The sequence below is a fragment of the Pogona vitticeps genome, chromosome 2, assembly GCF_051106095.1.
Source record: "Pogona vitticeps strain Pit_001003342236 chromosome 2, PviZW2.1, whole genome shotgun sequence".
Classification (NCBI taxonomy): Eukaryota; Metazoa; Chordata; class Lepidosauria; order Squamata; family Agamidae; genus Pogona; species Pogona vitticeps.
Genome location: NC_135784.1, coordinates 262,861,462 through 262,882,954, shown reverse-complemented (window position 1 = coordinate 262,882,954; position 21,493 = coordinate 262,861,462). Strand labels below are relative to the sequence as shown.

General features: G+C 39.6%; 1 protein-coding gene across 12 annotated transcripts in view; it reads left to right on the top strand.

The window, feature by feature from the left end:
- Positions 1–21,493, top strand: part of PAM (peptidylglycine alpha-amidating monooxygenase) — a 183,908-nt gene that overhangs the window by 81,536 nt on the left and 80,879 nt on the right. For all 12 annotated transcript variants that reach the window (XM_072992490.2, XM_020794415.3, XM_020794414.3 and 9 more), the window contains 2 exons: positions 10,586–10,643; positions 17,311–17,398. In XM_072992490.2, coding sequence (XP_072848591.2) covers positions 10,586–10,643; positions 17,311–17,398 — 146 coding nt within the window. The remainder of the gene's footprint in view (positions 1–10,585; positions 10,644–17,310; positions 17,399–21,493) is intronic.

The window sequence follows — 21,493 nt, the reverse complement described above, 5'->3', positions numbered from 1 at the left end:
TGAGGACACCCGCCAGGCCTTCCTTAACATCTACGAGGAAGCGCAGACTGTTTCGAAGCATCAGAGAATTGCTACCAGACACTCCGTTGAAGCGGCAGCGAGGATATTGGTCACAGCTGTCACTCTACGCAGGCATGCTTGGCTGCGCGCTGCAAATATTTTTGAGGATGTGAAGGCTAAAGTAGAGGGTTTGCCCTTTGACAGTTCTGGCCTTTTCAGTGAAAAGACTGATAATCATCTCGAAGAACTCCATAAGGCTAAAAGAACTGCCAAATCGTATTACATCCAACCTCAGCCTAGATTTAGCAGATATCACTGGAAGAAATCCTCCCCTCAATATAATCAGTCGGTTCAGCAATATAGGCAGTTCAAAACCCAACCGCAGTCGAGACCTCCCCCCGCCGCTTCCGCAACGTCTACTTACCGTTCGCATGTGCCATCCCAGCGTCGACAGTCTTTTAAGCAGCCTACGAGAAAACACAAGCAATATCTTTGACTCAGAGCCATCACAGATAACTACCGCCCCAGATACAAGACTGCTACCTTTTTTCCCAAACTGGTCCACCATTACGACCGATTCCTGGGTGCTAAGCATCGTCTCTTCAGGGTACCGTCTAGAGTTCACAGAATATCCTCCTTTAGGTCGGGTAGAGTATACTACATTCGATCCCGTCCTAGAGGAGGAGGTTCGTTCTTTGCTACAAAAAGGTGCCATCCAAAAGGTACCAAAAAGGGACATTGCAAATGGCTTCTATTCGAGGTACTTTGCTGTAACCAAAAAGGATGGAGGCATGAGACCCATCCTCGATCTCAGAGAGTTAAACACTTACCTGCATCCCCGACGATTCCGGATGGTAACGTTGGAATCCATTATTCACCTATTAAAAGAAAACGATTGGTTTGTAGTCATCGACTTAAAGGACGCTTATTTTCATATCACCATTCACCGCGATCATCGCAAATTCCTCCGCTTCATCTTCCAGGACACGATTTATCAATATCTAGCCCTACCATTCGGGTTGGCGACGGCACCTCGGACTTTTACGAAGTGCATGGCCCCGGTGGCGGCATACCTCAGGCTCAACGGGGTCCATGTCTTCCCATACATAGACGATTGGTTAGTGGTCTCGTCCTCCAGCAAAAAGGCCATAAAGGACACAAGGTTCACCCTCTATGTCCTAAACAGTCTGGGCCTCACGGTGAACTACAAAAAATCACATCTCAGGCATTCCAGAATAGTAAGTTATATTGGTGCCACAATCGATGCCCGCAAGGGAAGGATCTTCCTACCAGGGGACAGAATCCTGAAAATCCGCAGAGCAATAGCGAAGTTCCGACCCGGACGAACAGTGCCAGCCAAACTTGCTCAACATTTACTGGGCCTTATGTCATCCACCACCCCAGCATTGGCGCATGCACGTCTCAAGTTACGGTCCCTGCAAGTCTGGTTCCTATCTCTATTCAACCCTCTTCGGGACCATCCCAAGAAACCCCTCCTTGTCACGCAGGAGCTAGCTTCACAACTTCAATGGTGGACATATGCACCGCATCTACAGATAGGACGACCCTTTCGTCCACTCCGCCTAACTGTTCAGGTCACCACCGACGCCAGTCCCACCGGATGGGGGGCGCATTGTGGTCCACATCGAGTTCATGCGCTTTGGTCGCCACAGCAACGCACGCTGCACATCAACCATTTAGAGATTCTGGCCGTCTTCAAGGCGCTCATCGCCTTTCTCCCTCTGGTGCGCGGCCATGGAGTCCAGATTGTCACCGACAACACTACAGCGCTCCACTACATAAACAAACAAGGGGGCACGCGGTCTCAGTCCCTGTTGTTCATAACAGTAATTCTATGGGAATGGTGCTACAAAAACCACATCTTTCTCAGGGCGGTCCACATATCGACCACCGAGAACGTAACTGCAGACAGGTTGAGCCGGTCCATGAACCAGATGCACGAATGGGAACTCCACGACTCAGTCTTTCATCAGCTGTGCCATCGATGGGGCACTCCAGAAATAGACTTATTTGCCACCCATCGAAATGCCAAATGTCCTCTGTATGCGTCCAGGGCTGGACGGGGGACGAACTCAATGGGCGACGCTTTCATGATCTCATGGAGGCACCGTCTACTCTACCTGTTTCCGCCATTCCCTCTTATTCAGAGAGCTTTGGTTCAGCTACGATTTCAGTTAGCAGAAGCAATTCTGGTGACACCTTTCTGGCCTCGACAGCCCTGGTTTCCAACTCTCATGGACTTGGCAATAGACTCTCTGAGACTTCCCAGCTTTCCAACCCTACTCACTCAGGATGCGGGCAAGGTTTGCCATCCGGACCTGAACACGCTACACCTCACTGCGTGGAGGATCTCCCCGAGATCAGGGAGATATTAGACAATTCCATAAAACCATCCACCTCCACGTTATATTCTCATAAATGGAAAAGTTTCCTCAAATTTACCAGTTCTAGAGGACTTCAAGCATCACCAGCATCCCTTTCCACCACGCTGCAGTTCCTGCGCTATTTGTTTGACCTTCAGTTATCCCCCGCTACGCTGAAGGTGTATTTGGCAGCTATTGTTTCTTTTCAACCAAGAGATTCCCCTTCCTCTCGGCTTTTTTCTCATCCCACCGTTAAAACCTTTCTTAAGGGAGTCACTCACCTGCGTCCACCGCTGAAACCGTTGGTACCCCAGTGGTCCTTACATCTGGTCCTTAATGCACTTATGCATCCTCCATTTGAACCTCTGGCTACCTGTTCTCTTAAATTGTTGTCTCTTAAAGTTTTGTTCCTCGTAGCCATCACATCTGCCCGCAGAGCCAGTGAGCTGGCTGCCCTCAGAGCTGACCAACCATTCCTCCAATTTTTCAAGGATAAAGTTGTTCTACATACCGATATCTCCTTTCTTCCCAAGGTCGTTTCCGAATTTCACCTCAATCAACCGTTGATACTCCCCACACTATTTCCTCAGCCCACTAGCGATAACGAGCGCATGCTCCATACCCTCGACGTCAGGAGGGCGCTTTCCTTTTATGTTGCCCGCACCAAAGACTTTCGCTTATCTCCAAGACTCTTCCTCTGCTACTTTGGTTGTAAAAAGGGCCTCCCAGCCTCTTCCTCCTCAATATCCCGTTGGCTGATTACTACCATAGCTTTGGCCTATCAGCTCCAGCATCAATCCCCTCCTCCTGGCCTCCGTGCCCATTCCACCAGGGCGGTAGCTTCGTCGACGGCACTCTTAAGAGGGATCGACTTACCTGACATATGCAGGACGGCCACCTGGTCCAGAGTGTCCACTTTCATTTCCCATTACAGATTGGACACGAGGGCTCAAAAGGAAACAAGATTTGGAAGAGCTGTCTTGGCATCTGCCTTACAGTGACGGCCCACCTTCCGGTAAGCAAGCTTGCTAGTCACCCTTCATTGTGTGCATTCACAGAAGACCACGCTGAAGAAAGAGAGGTTACTTACCTGTAACCATGGTTCTTCAAGTGGTCATTCTGTGAATTCACACAAGCCCGCCCGGCCTCCCCACTATCCGTCACTGTACTGTTATTATCACTGCACTGTTATTATCATTATTGCTTGAGTGGCGGATAAATGGAACTGAGGTTCGGGCGGGCGGAGCATGCGCAGTATAGGCACTCCTAATTATGTTTCTTTTACAGAGCTCGAGAACGTTCCGAGGGACCCGCGCAGGCGCTGACTTAACCCTTCATTGTGTGAATTCACAGAATGACCACTTGAAGAACCATGGTTACAGGTAAGTAACCTCTCTTTTGTTGTTGTTGTTTAGTCATTAAGTCTGACTCTTCGTGACCCCATGGACCAGAGCATGCCAGGCCCTCCTGTCTTCCACTGCCTCCCAGAGTTTGGTCAAAGTCATGTTGGTAATTTTGATGACACTGTCCAACAATCGCATCCTCGGTCATCCCCTTCTCCTCTTGCCTTCACACTTTCCCAGCATCAGGGTCTTTTCCGGGGAGTCTTCTCTTCTCATGAGATGGCCAAGGTATTGGAGCCTCAGCTTCAGGATTTGTCCTTCCAGTGAGCACTCAGGGTTGATTTCCTTCAAAATGGATAGGTTTGTTCTCTTAACAGTCCAGGGGACTCTCAAGAGTCTCATCCAGCACCACAATTCAAAGGAGATCACTATAGACATTATCATCTGAGAGCACAGTTTGCTGTCCTCTGAAGATGCCGGCCACAGAGACTGGTGAAACGTTAGGAAGAACCACCTTCAGAACACGGCCAACAAGCCCGAAAAAGCCACAACAACCATATAGACATTATCATTTGTATGCTGAGTCATACAAATCAGTTTGTATCTGATAGTGTCTATGATGATAACTTTGGCCAGTTCACCTCCAAATACCATTTGAGCTATGTCTCTGTAACTAGGTAATAGGTTTTGGGCTAGAGTCTTGTTTACAATATGTGAGACAATCAAGAAACCAGTCTCTTTCTACCAGAGAAGAACATCTTGAGAATCTGTGTTTTAACTATGTCATACATGTGCTGGAACTGACATTGGTTTGTTGCTCTATCCATAGTGGCAACTGTAGAACTTTAGATTATGGTCTAAAAAGTGCATTATGGGGAAAAGGTAGATGGAGTAGGGGTAATTTTTTAACATACCATGAATGCTGAACCCATGCCCTGTCATACCTGCCCCAGTCTGTTTCCTAAATCTGCCTTATCTCAATTGTCTTTCCTTTCCTTCTTCTTCCTCTTCTCCTTTTTTGGCCCAGCCTAAGAGAAAAATAGGTGGTAAAAAGAGCTGTGTATGAAGTAGGGAAGAACTCATCACCCTCCTCCTGTTTATACAAGTGCTGCTTTAAATTCTTCTCTCTCCTGTTGAACAAAATGGCGGTATGGTCATAATCCAATGTGCTTGTCCGAAATATTGCTATTATTTGTATCCCTTAAAAATAAAGTGAATATGCATATGGGTACCTTACTGTATATTGACATTCTTGATGTTGCAGGGCTGAAGGAGCTACATGACCTTTGGGAAAGTAATTGTTAGGGATCATTACTTAGATTGTCTTTGAGAATGTACGCTGTGCTATTTTGTTTTTGCATTCTTGATTTCTAGTAATAATCCACCAGATGAGTCTGAGAACTATTTTCTTTAAAGTAGATTCATTAGCCATGACAAATTTTTAGGAAGAAAAATACATCAATGCAAGGTGATAGAATGCAGTATTAAACTGGAATAATTCTAAGCACTGTCGATAGGTTCAGTGTAGCATGAAGGCAAGGGCACGAATGAGAAGATCACTGAATTAAGAATTCTTCATCTCAGGCTCATTAATTAGAACAATGGGTACAAAAAGCTGTTGATATTTGAAATAACAATGATGGCCTTAAGTAATATGTCCTGGTAATGGTAGAAAAATATACTCTTGCTTCATGTCTCTTATGCTACAGACTTTTTTTAATCCAAGAATTTGCATAATACTTATGAATCTTCCTGACTTGTATAACATGGTGGCCATATTTTACCTTCTGAAATCAGTTATTCTTTATACAGTATGGGCAAATTTGAATGGATGCAAGTTCTATGAGCAATTTCTGACATCTATTATGACTCTTTTTTCCTTCGGTTCTTATTATTGCCAATTATCACTAATCTATTATTAATCACTATTAGGATATGTTATGAGTTTGAATTGCCTGGCCTTTTCTTTAACAATTCCATCAACACAGAAGCAAATATAAGACTAGTCACTTTTAACTTCTTAAATTTTAAAGTTTCAAACTTAAATGCAAACTGTTATATGCAGTGGTTGATGAATGTAATTTTCTTATGTTACGTGGGAGGGACTCTAAGGCCAAGATCGATCAAAACAAATTGTGATTCACTTTCAGTGTTTTTAAGATGTTTAGGAATTCTAGAGGTTAGTGTGTTTAAAATTAAGGTGACTCAGACTGTATGTTGCTTGAAAGCACTCTCAAACCGTTGGTGTTGTAAAACATGCTTATAATGTGGGCTTGCAGACTAATATATGAAGTAATAACAAGATTGCAGAGCAATTGACATTTGCAGTGCTTATTTACCGTATTTTTGATTATTATTAGGTGTATATCCATTGGTGTATATGGGTGTCAACTGACAGCTTGAATGATACGGAGAGAGGAGTTTTGGAAAGAAGCATTGCAGAGTCCTTCCTTTATGCAAATTATTTACTGTCAATTGATGAAATAAGCAGAATTAGAGTGGGTTGAATTTTTAAGACCAGAATACTTTGTCCTTTTGGAGATTTCCACACATGCAACGTACGTTGCAAAAGTAGATCTGCTACTTGAGTTAGTGACTGTTGCACAGACCAGTTGTGCTACTGAGCATGCAATCACAGTTTCATGCAACAGGCACCTTGTAAAATAGTGTAGCTGTTTGAACAATGTTAGTTGTGTACACAGAATGTTTCTACTTAATACTGACAAAAATGTTTAGATCTAGTATTATAGACTGCAAGGAGACTATGTAAATTCGTACAACTGGGTATCTATGTTATTCATCTTAAGTGGCTTCTGAGTATTTGGTTCTCTCCCTTTTATGTTGTCTTTCTTGCCACAATTTTGCCAAAATTTTAGAGAGCAGGTGGAAAGGAGGGAAGTAGGGATGCCAAAGAAAATCAGTCTTGAAATGCTTACAGTAATGGAGAAGGAGAAAAAATATTGGAGGGCTTTTGGATTTATGAAAATCTGTGGTAATTCAGTAGTTCAATGTATTTTTCAGAGATTTTTTAAAAATCTTCTCTGCTTTCTCTTCTTTCTAAATGTTCTTGAAACTCTTTGCTGCATAGTGGCAAGGCAGATAAGATGGTAGGAGCCACTGATGTTCACAGATTCAGTAATATTACTGAAGTAAATGGAGTCCCTTTCCACTTTTCTTGGCCTAATTCCTTTTTTAATTCTATTTTCTTCCTATGCTATTTATGTAATAATGAGGTATACCTCTTGATCAGAAAAGCTATCTACTTTCATGTTCTGTAGCAAATTTAAAATGTTTACAGATGGACACAAAATCATACTTTTCGCTTAATAACCCACATTTGGCAAAGTACAGCTCTGTCCTTAGTTAACTGTGGAAAACAAAAATAAATAAATATCAGTTCTTGTTGTTTTAAGGATGAGTTGTCATTCTTTAAAATCATTACTTTGCTATGACTAAGATCTACCAACTAGTTTAATAGAGTTTCCTTGCAGTTGCCTGATTGTTATGTCATAGTGAACATGCTGTATTTCATTTGTTTAGGTTAAAAGTACAAGATGTAGCTTGTAATGTCTTTTGTCTGCTAATTGGTTTTTCCAACAAGTTTCAGTAAACTAGCTGGCACTTGGTAGATGTTTAGCTAAGCGGGCAGCTTCTTTAAGGGACTGCCACACAATGTTCAGTTCGACATCAATCAATTAACAAATGCACAAGAGCAATGCGCCCTTTTATTTAATAGATCAAAATGAACGATAAACAATGGTCTGTTGTGAGGTCCATGAACTTTGGTTTTGTATATTTTGCCATACTTCTGGTGTCGGTCTGAGGCAGAGTTAGCAGAGTTTTAAAAATTATTTCAGTTAATTACAGTTTAATTTTACATCTGAACCTAGCCTAGTTAATATTAATTTTAATTAGTGGAAACAAGCCAATGCAATAAACTCTGTTTTGGATTTGGCTAGGTTAAATTATGGTTAAGAATAAGCAGATTTCTCCATGTTCAGATGTAATGCTAATAGTTAATTGTGGTTCCACTGAAAAAGATGGGACTGGAAAGCTTGCAAATTGTGGCTTATTCCCATGAGGATGAAATATGATTTATTATGACATATGAATGAGGCATTTGCATAATATGTAGGTTAGACATTTTAGGGAAGTGGTTTGAAAAGTCTTAATGTTGCTATTGTTAATAATGTACCTGTACATTTGTCTGGACTACTTTATTCTTTGAATTTGTGGGAAAGTATGAGAGGACCTTAACTGCACAGTGGAGATGATATATATACTTTTGTGGCAGGAGTGTGTGGTGGCTGCTGAAATTCAAGAACACAGAATTGGGACCTAGAAATCAAGTTAGAATTTCCTTCAGGAGGTGGTTCTTCATTTCTGACATTTCTGCCTGCACACAGTGGTGCCTCGCTAGACAATGATAATCCGTTCCACTGAAATCATTATCTAGTGAAAAGCATTTCCCCATCGGAATGCATTGAAACCTGTTTAATGCGTTCCAATGGGGAAGAATCGTCGTTGTCTAGCGAAGATCGGCCATAGGAAAGCCACTTTGCAAACCGCCGATCAGCTGTTTAAATCACTGTCTTGCGAAGCTTAGGTCCCGAAAACACCTGTTTTGCCAGCGTGAAGGAAGCTGTCAAAGTCGTCATCTAGTGAAAATTGGTTTGCGAAGCAGGGACCAAACATTGTCCAGCGAAATTCCCCAATAGGAATCACTGTTTTGCGAATCGCTATAGGGATCGCAAAAAGTCAATGTCTAGCGAAAAAACTGTCATGCGGGGTAACTGTCTAGCGAGGCACCACTGTATACAGTTCCAGTTACAAACATCCTACTGTGTAGAATTTAAAAATACAGTGGTGCCCCGCATAGTGAGGTTAATCCGTTCCGGATTAACCCTCGCTATGAGGAAACATCGCTAAACGGGATGCAAAATGCCATTGGAACGCATTAAACTTATTTTAATGCGTTCCAATGGCTTCTATACTCACCGTTAAGCAAAGTTTCCTCATAGCGCCACCATTTTCGCGCCCTCGGTAAGCGAGGGCAGGGCTCGAAAATGGTTGCGGTGGCCATTTTGGGTCATCCGGTGGCCATTTTGGAGCCGTCAAACAGCTGATTTCCCGGTGCCGCAATGCGAAGATCGGTAAGCGAAACGCTTACCGATCTTCGCAGTGTGAGTTTTGGCCATAGAGGCCATCGGTAAGCAATCACATTAGCGATCTCAAAAAAGAGATCGCTATGCGATTTCGTCGTTATACGGTGCGCTCGTTAAGCTAGGCACCACTGTACTATCTTGTAGAAATAGGCTTTTTAATCCATGTTGAAAATTTCTGCCAAATTTCAGAGATGGAAAAGGGGCATGCTCAGCATTCATAGAAAACAACAATTTTTGCCTTTAAAAAACTTTTGATTTTGGTATATGAGTAAAAAAAAACTTGGTTTATTTTTAACACCACGGACCTACAGCATTAAACTAACACAGAGAGTCCTCACCAAGAAATAGGTAGTTCAGAATGCATCTTGTATTTCATTGTAGCATGTTCCTTCCAGGACCACTGAAGTAACTGATGTCAGTGCAGGGTTATCATGTTCCAATTTGCTCTGAGGAAGATTACAAATTGAGTCTTGAGCTTCCTTGCCTGACTTTGTATTGCTTACCTCTAAAAGAAACATTCTCTTCATTAACTTTCATTAATGTTAACTGGAGTGAAGAGAATACTGACACTACTATGGATTTCCACTCTTTATATTCTCCATGACCAGAGAAAACTCTTTAATTATGTTTAATATTGTATAAGAAGAAGCATATGTGTTGAAGATGGTGTGCGACTTAGGAAGATGTGCTCGCCCTTCAAGTGCTATTGATTTGGTGGTTCTTTTTCCCTAGATGTGTTTCAAGTACATATCTGTAAAACAATTTAACGAGGGCTTAAAGGTTCATTATTAGTCTACCATCCTGTTTCCCTACTCCCATTGATTTCTCAGGAAATGATCATATAGGGAAATATTGTATGTTGGGGAGGTTGTTTGTGTGTGTGTGTGTGTGTGTATGTGTGTGTGTGTGTGTGCGCGTGCGTGCGTGCGTGCGTGTGTGCGCGCGGGTGGGTGCGGGGGGCATTTTTTCTTTTTCTTGAGCCTCTGAGTACATTCCTTAGCCACTCCCTGTTCGTGGCAGGCCATACATATCAGAACATGTTGTGTATGTAATCTCCTTGATGTTACAGGAAAAGAATATGGTTCCTTCATGCTTAAGAATTCCCTTCCTATGTATTTTTCACATGGTTCCAGTGGAGAGATAGAACACTAGTTACTGCATAATTCCTTAGCCTAAAACTTGATCTTATACAGTTGTGTGTATATATGTGTGGTTGCAGGGAGTGCTGGCTTGCTGTCTGCAGTGAAGGCAGTTGTAATCCAAAGAAGCCATTTTTCTAAGCTTTGGCCAAGCATTGTTTTTGTGCAGAGACATTTAGGACAAATTGCGGCAACCTTAATTTAAGAAAGAACTGTTCTCCCTCTCATGTTGGAGCTGAGAAATCATGCTAGGATTTAAAAATTTCTGATGGTGAAGAACACGTGATTTATCAAGATTCTTTCACATCTCTTTTGTCCTATCCAACAGTGCATGTGAAAGTACTAACCAAAAGTACTATTCAATAGAACTTTAAAAGATGCATTTATATTTTATCATGCAGACAAATGATTGCTTAAACAGCAGTTCTATTTTCCATTGTCAGTTATTTCAGATATAGATTTTTTTAATGAAAGGTCGTTTCTTCAAAACTTGAAGCTACTGAGAATTTGCATCTAATTATCTTCTCTATTTTCTTCCTCTTTTTTCTTGATAGTCTGACACCTACTTTTGCATGTCTCTGCGTCTGCCAGTGGAGGATGAAGCCTATGTAGGTAAGTGCTACTCAAATGTCAGAAAGTCATGGCCAGGCCATGTAGTAATCTGTCAAAGCTTCTCTTGGTACTCTGTCACTTAATCTTCCCCATCAGTGCTCCTTTAATGCATTCATTATACCTAGTGCAGAAGCAAAACTAGAGGAACCACTTAAGGCAGGGATAACAAACTGCATTGGAAGAGACTTGTATTAGTACTTAAGGAGCTTCATGCAGATGCCTTTGGCAGCTGGACCCAAATGCTCCCATTTGTAAAGTATTGGCTTTCTGTCTGTGGCTGGATACTTAATTCCACTCCATTGCACAAGCTGTTTATTTACCTGCTGGTGCAGACAGTAAATCTCTTTGCAGTTACAATGAGCATTGGGAACAGTAAGATCTTACCTCTCTGCAAAATATACTTGCTTTATGTTGAGACATGGATGAGATGACAGGTAAATGGCAGGCTCTACAACAGTACTGTATCAATGTTTAATTTAAGTAAGTAGGCCACTGAAATAAGCACCATCTGCTTAGCGTATTCACTCATTAATCTTTATTTTTTTATTTCATTTGCAAACATTTATCTACACCATCAGTGTACATAACAGAATGGAAATTTATTAAACACTGGGACTTAGAAAAGTTGTCATGTGCGTTTCAGAAGAGTTTAGTTAACTGTTAATACAGTTTAACCATGTTTATATATGTCAAATAGTTGATGAGTTTTTTTAAATGGATTTTCCCTATTTTTTCATAGTGGGCTAAGAATGAAAAGATGCTGTACTTAACATCTCACTGACTTGGATAGAGAGCTAAGGGAAAGACAGAAACAGTTTCAAAGGAACTAACTAAAATTCATTTGATAATGCCTTTGTTTAGCTCTCTTGATGTGATACAAGTACTCTAGTAATTGTACTGCTATATGTGTTGATGGGGGGGGGTGCTCTGAGAAGCTTAATTTAGCCTACAACTCAATCAAAGTTTTAGCCCATAATTTGATGGTAAATTATTTCTAGGACAAAGAAAGGGAAAGATCCCAGCAGTAGTCAAGCTGACATTAAAGAATACATAAATTGTACAAACCCTTGAATTCTTTTTTGGCTCAGGGTCTAAACATCTCCATTTCCCCCATTGTCAGTTGAATCCACCAAGCCCCCAGACAAACCTTCTCTTTAAAAGCCTCACATGAACCTATGAGTCAGTGGGTCAAAGATCTCCTCATCTTCCTTTAACAATATCCTGGGGAGTGCTGTTTTTTCCCAAGGGCTGCTGCCATTGCAGAATTAATTTTGGAGTCATATTTGCATTCACACATTCTTGAATCCAGGCTGGCTTCTAGAGGGAGATTGGTTTTATAAAAGTTTTAGAGTTCTTTGAGTTCTGCTTCTTTTCTGGATAAAGCTGAAAGTTCTGCTGTGTCTAGATGTTGGCTGACTTGACATCCAATTATTCTTAATAAAAGAATTGAGTACAATTGGAGCTGATGTAACTGCATACATGAGGCTGATTGGACAGAAAGAAAGCTAGAGTAGTGAGTGCATCTTGCAGTCACACAGTGAACAGCTGCATTCTCTGTTGGTGACTATCCTGGGCATAAAGGAACCTCTAATGATGTGCTTTTCATGTATTGTTTTCATAGCACACTAGCAGTTTTCTCATAGCCTGTAGTTTCAAAATAACTGATATGCCATTTGTTCCGAGGACCCTTCTGTTTTGGTCTTGTAAAATAACCTTTAATATGCAAGAAATTAGTTCCTTAGAAATACTGTGAAATAAAATGCTGCAGCAATTTCTCTTTGGATAATATATGAATTGCTTAGTTTAATTTATGGTGTATGTACCGTAGAAGAAGAAGAACCAAAGATTTAACAACAAAGTCTTCTGGAAGTCTTCCAGAAAGGCAGTTGTTTTTCAGGGAAGCCCTGGAAGTTTGTATTCCAATTTTAATCTAATATTCATTATATAACATTGAATTTATTATAAATTATATAATATATAAGAAAGCATATGTGAGTGTTAAAAATCAGAGAGGACTATAACTGCAATGAGCATATTATATATATTATATATTATATTATTATATATATTATATATATGGATAGCCCTCATCCCAATAAATATGATTATAACATTGGGAGATTTCTATTCCACTCATCATCTGCCTTCTCTTCTCTTTGCGAACCGTGTAGAGCAGGCAGGCAAGCAGCAAAAATAATACAAGAAAGGAGAGGACCAAAGAGCCAAAAGCATCCCCAAAGAAGCTAGAGTTGAGGCATAAAAACAATAATCAAAAGGAGCAAGGAGTAAAAATCAAAGAATTCAAGATGGAGTGGGGCACAGGCTGCCAGGGAGTGCAAGATAAGGGCTCTAAGAGCCTGCAACCAAAAGAAACAAGTGAAACAAACAAACAAAGAACAATAGAACCAGTACAACAGTAAACACAATCTAGTAAAAATTCTCTTCCAATTTTAGTTGTGCAACTACAATGGGCATAGGTTTTGCAAGCAGGGGAATGGATTGAGAGTATTTGTCGCTATTTGTTATACGCCTTTTTGTACAGCCCCCCACCCCCTCAAAAGAGATATTTGACTAGTTTACCAAAACTAGATTTTTGTCTAGAAAATAGGAGGCAACTCTTGTCCTGGAATTTATGCTTTGGGCTAACTGTAATAAATGCTTCAGTAACATGTTTACTTATTTGGAATGGCTGCATTTAAAATTAAGTAGACATTATGAGTTGACCCATCCATGGTGAATCTGTCTTTCTGTTTCACAATTACTTTCCTTTTTAAAAACAAATAAAGATTGATGTACAATTGTAGATTAAAAACTGAGGAAAATTAGTTATTTAGAAGATGTTTGCTTTGTAAGCTGACTGTTCTATGTCAGTCTAAACTGATGATAGAACTGAGACAGAAAACTCCAAAAAATTATTATAGTATTTACTAAGGGATTAATGAATATTTGCAGTTTTTTCTGTCTTCAGTGAAAAGGGGAGGGTATCAGTGTATCTAAACACTCAGCTGAAAAACTGTAACAACCTTCTTTGCACAAAAGGTTTATTTTGTTTAAATGACACTAGTATCTTGTGCTAGTTCCACTTTCACGACTTTTCTGGTAAACAAGTCCATATCTTGTCAAACATGGAGAAGACTGGAAATTGTATAAAAAATTACAAAAATTGTTTCCAACCTATTTCCAGTCATAGAGTTTTCCATCAAGGTATATATTGAAGATTTCTCTCTATAGCATATATATTTTCTAACTCTTCCAAGATGTATTAAAGAAATAAGAGTAGTGACAAATAATCATTAAAATGTCTAGTATATAATATTTGTCCAATGTAAACCCTTTCACTCCAATTTTATTTAGAGCCAATTTTATAGTGATTAGGATTCTGAGCTTGGAAATTAGCTATGAATTTGTGTACAATTGAAGCTTTTATTTATTTATTATTGTTTTTCTCTCTTCCCACTTTTTTCTTCAACCCCACAATAGTTCCACATGCACTGCAGAATTAATTAGAGGTGAAGTATATAGAAAGCAAGTAAGCAGGGATGTGACTTTTTTATTATGTCTTTAATATTTTCCCATTTAGCCCTTTACATTTTTGATTATGAGAGCAAATAGCAAAACTAGAAAAGTGTTTGCAGAGTCCAATACAAACTGCTTTTTACAATTGAACTCTGGTGATAGCTGAAGAGGGTACTATGGATGCTTAGAAAAATTGTGTCTGACAGCAAGCCACTCAGCCAAGAAATTTATCTGTCATTCTCCTTCTCTTATTTTCATGCATATGGCCAACCAGTAAATAAATGTGTTTCCCCCTCACAGACGCACACACTGACTGATGGTGAGATCTTATTTGTCAAATAGTTTCATACAAACAAGATGGGATCTATTACATTCTGAAATAGAGGTGGAAATAATTTGATGATGTATTGCTTTTTTATTTCATTTCTAGACTATCTAACTGCAGGTATTCTAACTATAGAAATCTTTATTGCTTTGGATATAGCATCTTTTGCTGAACAAAACCTATCTGCATTACTGAGCATTTATGTATTTTTGTATTTGGTAGGTAATGATTTATTGTCAGTTTTGGAGCCTGTGAAAAATCTTCTGGGTGACTGGATCCTTTAAAGAATGGTTTACAGAAAATTAAGAATCAAATGAACAATATTGGGGGAACAGCAGGAAGGGATACCTTATTGTTGTTGATCCAAACTATGTATAGATAAGCAGTTTGGACAGTGATGGATAAACCTGGAGAAGTACACCCTGGATACTTTACAGAATATACTCTTGAGGTAGAAAGATGAATTAGAGAGGGAGTTAAATCCTAAGCCCTGGACAGAACCACTGAACTGTTAACATATTGTCAAACTTAGCTGAAAATCTTAATGGCTGAGCAAATGACACTTTTTTAGGGACAGAATTTTGATATGTAACCAGATTTCTGATTTTAATAGTGCATCTTTCCTTAGATTCTGGGAATATGCTATGTCTTACATTACTGGAAACCTGCAGACATAGACAATGATATCAGATTGTAACACCTTATTTAATTTTGAAATAGACTACATTTGACATACATTAATATGTATAGTACTTTTTGTAAAAAAAACCTACTGAAGAAAATGATCTGAAATTAGTTAGTTTACATTTTTAAATACATTTGCAGTTGGTGATAAAGAAGGGTCTACTTCTGGGAATAAGATAACAACTATGTTCTTATTGGTAGGAAGAACCAAATATTTTCCCATTTAGCCCTTTACATTTTTGATTATGAGAGCAAATAAGGTAAGTACCTGATAATCCAGGATTCTGCAGACCTGACTTACTGTGATGTCTAAAATGAATCATGGGGATGTGATGGCGCTGCGGGCTAAACCGCAGAAGCCTTTGTGTGCTGCAGGGTCAGAAGACCAGCAGTCGTAAGATCGAATCCACGTGACAGAGTGAGCTCCCATCGCTTTGTCCCAGCTCCTCGCCAACCTAGCAGTTCGAAAGCATGTAAATGCAAGTAGATAAATAGGTACCACCTCGGTGGGAAGGTAAACAGTGTTCCGTGTATAGCCGCTCTGGCCACGTGACAACGGAAACTGTCTTCGGACAAACACTGGCTCTACGGCTTGGAAACGGGGATGAGCAGCGCCCCTAGAGTCGAACACGACTGACTAAAATGTCAAGGGGAACCTTTACCTTACCTGATAATCCAGGATTCTGCAGACCTGACTTACTGTGATGTCTAAAGTGAATCATAGACTCCTCTTGTTCTTTCTGATTCAAAAAGCTGTAGAATTGAGTGCCTACCCTGGTAAACCTTGAGGCATGAAGCAACAGTTTCAATGATATTCTTGAGGATGAAGCATCTGAGCACTTTTAAGGATTCTGTTTCCATAGTAATGGAACGAAGAGTCCCACTAAATAATTCTTGGGGTAAAAATATAGCATTGAAAATATAGTATTGATGTGATTTCTGGATACACTGGTCTATCTGGAGGTGCAGACATTGAATCCTTTTTTTCCTAGAAAGGCATCCTAGTAACATATGCCAAAACTAAGTCCTAGTAGTTAAACATGTGGTCATCAGTGTGTATTGTCTCCAATGCATTTTAAGAATAAATGTTTTTGAAAACTATAAGTGTCCGAAATTTAAGCATGCCCAATCAAATGTTTGATGGTCATGTAATTCCATCCGTCAGAAATGTTAAAAATTAACTAGTTTCTAATCTAAATGAAGAAATTTCCTTTAAATATCCACCTTTATTAGACCTATGTCAATACACCTAACTAAAGATGTGTGCTAAAATGGAAAAGAAGCGTGATAGTGGTCTAGTGTAAAGTTAAGGGAAATTATGATATCAGTAGCTTAGCATTGCCCTTGCATACAAAGCTAATACATAGTCTCTTTTGGCAGTGAAATTCATTTTAATATTTAACAACTCCTTACTTTGAAGTCTTCAGTCTTTCAGTTCTGTCAGTAAATATCACACTTGGTGAGAACAATTGGAAAATGAATTTGTAGCATCTTGAGTGGATTGTTAAAAGACTGCTGTCAGCATAGTATTAAGTCTTCTCTATTAATGTATTCCAACGCCTCATATTTCTTTGTACTGATTGTTAATCTTTTTAAAAAACACAAAACAGGGGTATAATCACTCTTTCACCCTAATCTCTATAGCATACTAAATCTGCCTCTGTGGTCATAAACCCATTGTATCTATAGAATTAAAATAACAACCTCAAAAATCAGGCCTGCTACTTACAATTATTTCTGTCCCTAAGAAGCAGAAATATATTCATGGAAATATCTTCCATTGGTTGGCAAGTCCTAATGTTTATGGGACTTGCTGAGAGAATATTGTGTTCTTTGCTTCATTTTAATTTAATTCTTGTTCTTATATGTCTAAAATGTTGAATAACTACAGAACAAAAACACAAATCTTCTCTTTTTAGTACAAGTCTTCGTAGAAGTGTATATAGCTATAGAGAAATGCAACTTTATCCTTTCTCAGTGTTTGGTTTATATTCCTGCTGTGTCTTGTAATCAGTAGAGCAACCAACAGTGTATCTCCATTCACTATTATATGCATAAAACACAGTGAATAGTCTCATGCAACATTATACTCTTAGTAGTATGAAAACAGACCCATCTTTATATATCACTTTTATATTTCAGTTGACTTCAAACCTCAGGCGAGCATGGACACAGTCCACCATATGCTTCTATTTGGATGCAACAACCCTGCTTCAGATGAAGATTATTGGTAAATTGATATTTTCTGTGTTCATTATTCTGGATTAATTTGTTCACATGTGTGTTGACAGTCTAGAGCAGTGGTCCCCAACCTTTTTAATTCCATGGACTGATTGGGGAAGGCACATGCGTGAAGGAGCGGGTGCACACTCGTGCAGGTGTGCACATACTCGAGCAGTGGCACACACATTTGCATGCATGCGCAAAGGAGCAGGGGCACTCAGGAGTACTCACGCACACTCACGGGGTGGGGGCACACATGCATGCACACGCATGCATGAAGGGTCTGTGCAGGGGGCAGGAGTGTATGCGGGGGGATCTGTCTCCGAGGCCTGGTCCAGCCCAGGCCACGGACTGGCACTGGGCTGCGGACCGGGGCTTGGGGACCCCTGGTCTAGAGAAAAGTTACATGATAGAGATAGAATGGAGCAGATAAAAAGCAGTAGCAAGGAGGAAATTTAAGAATATATCAATTGGGGCTGATGTACAACAGTGGTCCCCAACCTTGGGCCTCCAGGTGTTCTTGGACTTCAACTCCCAGAAATCCTGGCCAGAAGAGGTGGTGGTGTAGGCTTCTGGGGGTTGTAGTCCAAGAACATCTGGAGGCCCAAGGTTGAGGACCACTGGTGTACAGGATCTTCAGAAGCATGTGTTCCATTCCTTTCTTTACTGCCATCTTCTTTATTTGTGAGTAAAGAATTTCAGACAGCTTGCACAGGAGAGAGGTCAAGGGGTGAATATAAAGTTGTGTAAATGGGTGGTGTTGTATGAGAAGGAGTGAAAGTATCTGTGAGTATTTCTGAAGGTCTGTTTCTTATTTTTAGAGGATGGACAAATACAAATTGGTGTGCATCTAACTTTTAAATGTAATAAATATGATATGATGTGAATACTTATTTGTGAATATAAAAGGTGAGTAAGTGACTGGTGTGGGAGGAAGAATGAAATATAAGAGTCAGTGAGTGTTACTTGTCAGGTCTCCCTGGTATTGTTGGAGGACTGATAGAAATTAGTGTACACATATGTATTGTAAAATACTCTCTTAATACATTGATTTGGTCCTTTTTTCGAAACAAGACTATGAAGTATTGATCATGCCAGTGACATCAACTAGAAACCTTCTGAATATAAAGGAGACAAAGAATTTTAGACATTTGTCATATTCATATAATAGAAGCTGTGTGAAATTTCTCTACAGGAAATAAACAAAAACTGTGTTGCAGGGCAATTTTTCTCAGCTCTATTGGACACAGTGTATACAGGTGATCATATATGCTGATATTCTGTGTGCTTAAATATATATGCTCAGTACCTTAAGACAGGCATGAACAAATGGGTAGTTAGAATAGAGTTTTCAAAAATGTTCATTTCTGAATTAGAAGAGGTACTGTATTTTTCCATGTCAAAGACTATACAGTACTTTTGTTTAAAATCTTTAGACTAAAAATTGAGGGTTGTCTTATACATGGAAGTAAGCTGCGGAGAGAAAAAACCAAGTGGGGGGGGAAAGCAGAGATCAAAGTGATCCTGCAGGGCTTTCATCCCTGCTTTCCCCTCCACTTGCTAAGCCTTAGCAAAAGGAAAGCAGGGATCAAAGCGCTGCAGTATGGCTTTGATCCTTGCTGTCCCCTCTGCTTACTAAGTCCCATGGGGCTTAGCAAGGGTAGAGGGAAAGGATCAAAGCAATCCCATGGCTGTATAAGTGGGAAAGGGATCAAAACAATCATGCAGTCATGGGATTGCTTTGATCCCTTTCCCCCTCCTTTAGCTAAGCTCCACTTAGTTTTCTTAATTTTGGGTTAGAAAAGTGGGGGGGCATCCTATACATGGGGGCATCTTATGCACAGAAAATATGGTATTTGTGTTAGTCTACGCTAGCATGTCAGACAAATTAATCAACTAAATGTGACTTGATTTTATCTATACATTTTTGAGATACTAAAGGAGGCATAAGAAAGAGTGATTTAATAAACCAAACATGTCACTTCTTGCTGTGAGGGAAAGCCATCTCTAATTTATTGTTTTCATTTCATGTGAAAGGTCAAAGGATATTCAGTCCTGTTTACAGTTTGTGCTTACTCATTTTGAACTAATTTCTATAGGTTAATCAATTAAAACTTTAGATGATTGATTGTATTACTTGCACTAATGAACAGTTGCAACCATGATAGGTACAAATGTCTGTTTCCATATTCATCAATAAAATATTATTATTAATAAAACAGAAACAGTTTTGAAATGCCTTTTAAATTTTGATTGGGCTGTTAATATTTGAAAGGTGCAGTCTATAAAACAAACTCCCAAAGCATTTTTTCATAGAAAAATATTATACAGTATTTAAATATAAATACAAATGGAAAATTCCTCTTCTTAGATTGAATTCGATACTGAAATCCCTGTGGTCCTTTCTGAACATTTTAACGCCATCCTACTATTTCAAAATTCAAGGATTTATATCCGATTATATTTTACTTTCCTTCCCTTTCATTTAGTTCTGTACGGTTTATTATTGTAATTATCTGCAATAATCTCAATCATTTACCTTTGCAGCATGTATATTATAGTGATAAAACTTTCTTTAGCAGTGTCCACAAATTTTTGACTGGGCTGATAATCCAAACAGTATTTTTAGTTACCATCATTTCATTCCTTCCCTTAACCTTACCCCTTTCTGACATGTGTTCTACAACCATCCATTTGGGTTCCCCTTTCTCACTTTATGATGCCCTGGTAGACTTAAAGCACCTAGTGTTACATAAGCAAGTACTGACGGGGCACAGAAATCAGTGTTATTTCATTCAAGTCAAAACTTATTACCCCACGTTCAGTGCAAAAGCTGTACAATGATTCAGGAAGATCTGCTCCACACTTTGAAAACTGTTTGAAAACATGTGTTCTGAGTGAAATAAGGGATTCACTGTCTTTCAAGGTTAAGGCCTGTTTTATACGGGTACATCCCACAACTTTCTAAAATTGTTTCAATAGACAAAAATAAGTCAGTGATATGCAGTGAGTAGCTCTGAAATGAATATTTCCCAAGTGATCTACTTTCCACTTTTCTTCCCCTTCTTCTTCCAACCTCCATGAAATTGCTTTAATCATGTGGAAGGTGGGGAGCCATGGGACAAAAGGAGAAAGTTTTAATCATGGAAAATTTCTCCATGTCAATAATGTCATCCACTGGTGGCAATTTTAAATTGTTGAGACTTTATATTTCTGCCCTGTGGCTTTCCCCCCACCCCATGTTTTGCAGCTTTCCCCTCCATGTTTTGCTAAGAAAATGGAGGGGAAAAGCATCCTGCTTTCCTCCTCCATTTTCATTGCAAAACATGGAGGGAGAAAAGCTGCTTTTTGCAATGAAAATAAAGGGGGAAAGCAGGAATCGTTTTCCCCCTGCATTTTCTTTCCAAAATGCGGAGGAGGAAAGCTGCTTTTTGCAACGAAAATGTAGGGGGAAAGCAGGAATTGCTTTCCCCCTCCATTTTCTTTGCAAAATATGGAGAGGGAAAGCAGGGATCAAAGTGCTTTGATCCCTCCCCCCTTACTTCCATGTATAAAATGACCTTCAAATTTTCCTTTAAATGTTTTAGAGAAAAGTTTTTTTATATACATGGAAAAATACGGTAAGGTCCTCTACTGTCTTTCTCAGCTCTTACAAACTAAAGCCTGTGACTTCCTTTAGGGAGTCAACCCATCTCATATTTGGTCTTCCTGTTTTTCTGTTGTCTTCCACCTTTCCTAGAGTTATCTTTTTCAGAGAATCCTGCCTTCTCATTATGTGCTCGAACTAGGACAGCCTCAGTTTCACTTTTTTGCCACCAGAGGTAGTTCAGGCTTGGTTTGATCTAGGACCCACTTGTTTGTCTTTCTGGCAATCCAGGGTATCCACAAAGCTCTCCTCTAGCGTCACATTTCAAATAAATCATTTTTTTCCCTATCAGGTTTCTTACTGTCCAGTTTTCACACCTATACATGGTGACTGGAAACACAAGAGTGTGGATTACCTCAGTCTTGATCTCCATTGACACATCCTTACTCTTGATAATCTTTTCTAATTCCTTCATTGCTGCCCTTCCTAGTCTCAAGAAACTAAAAATCTGTGCCT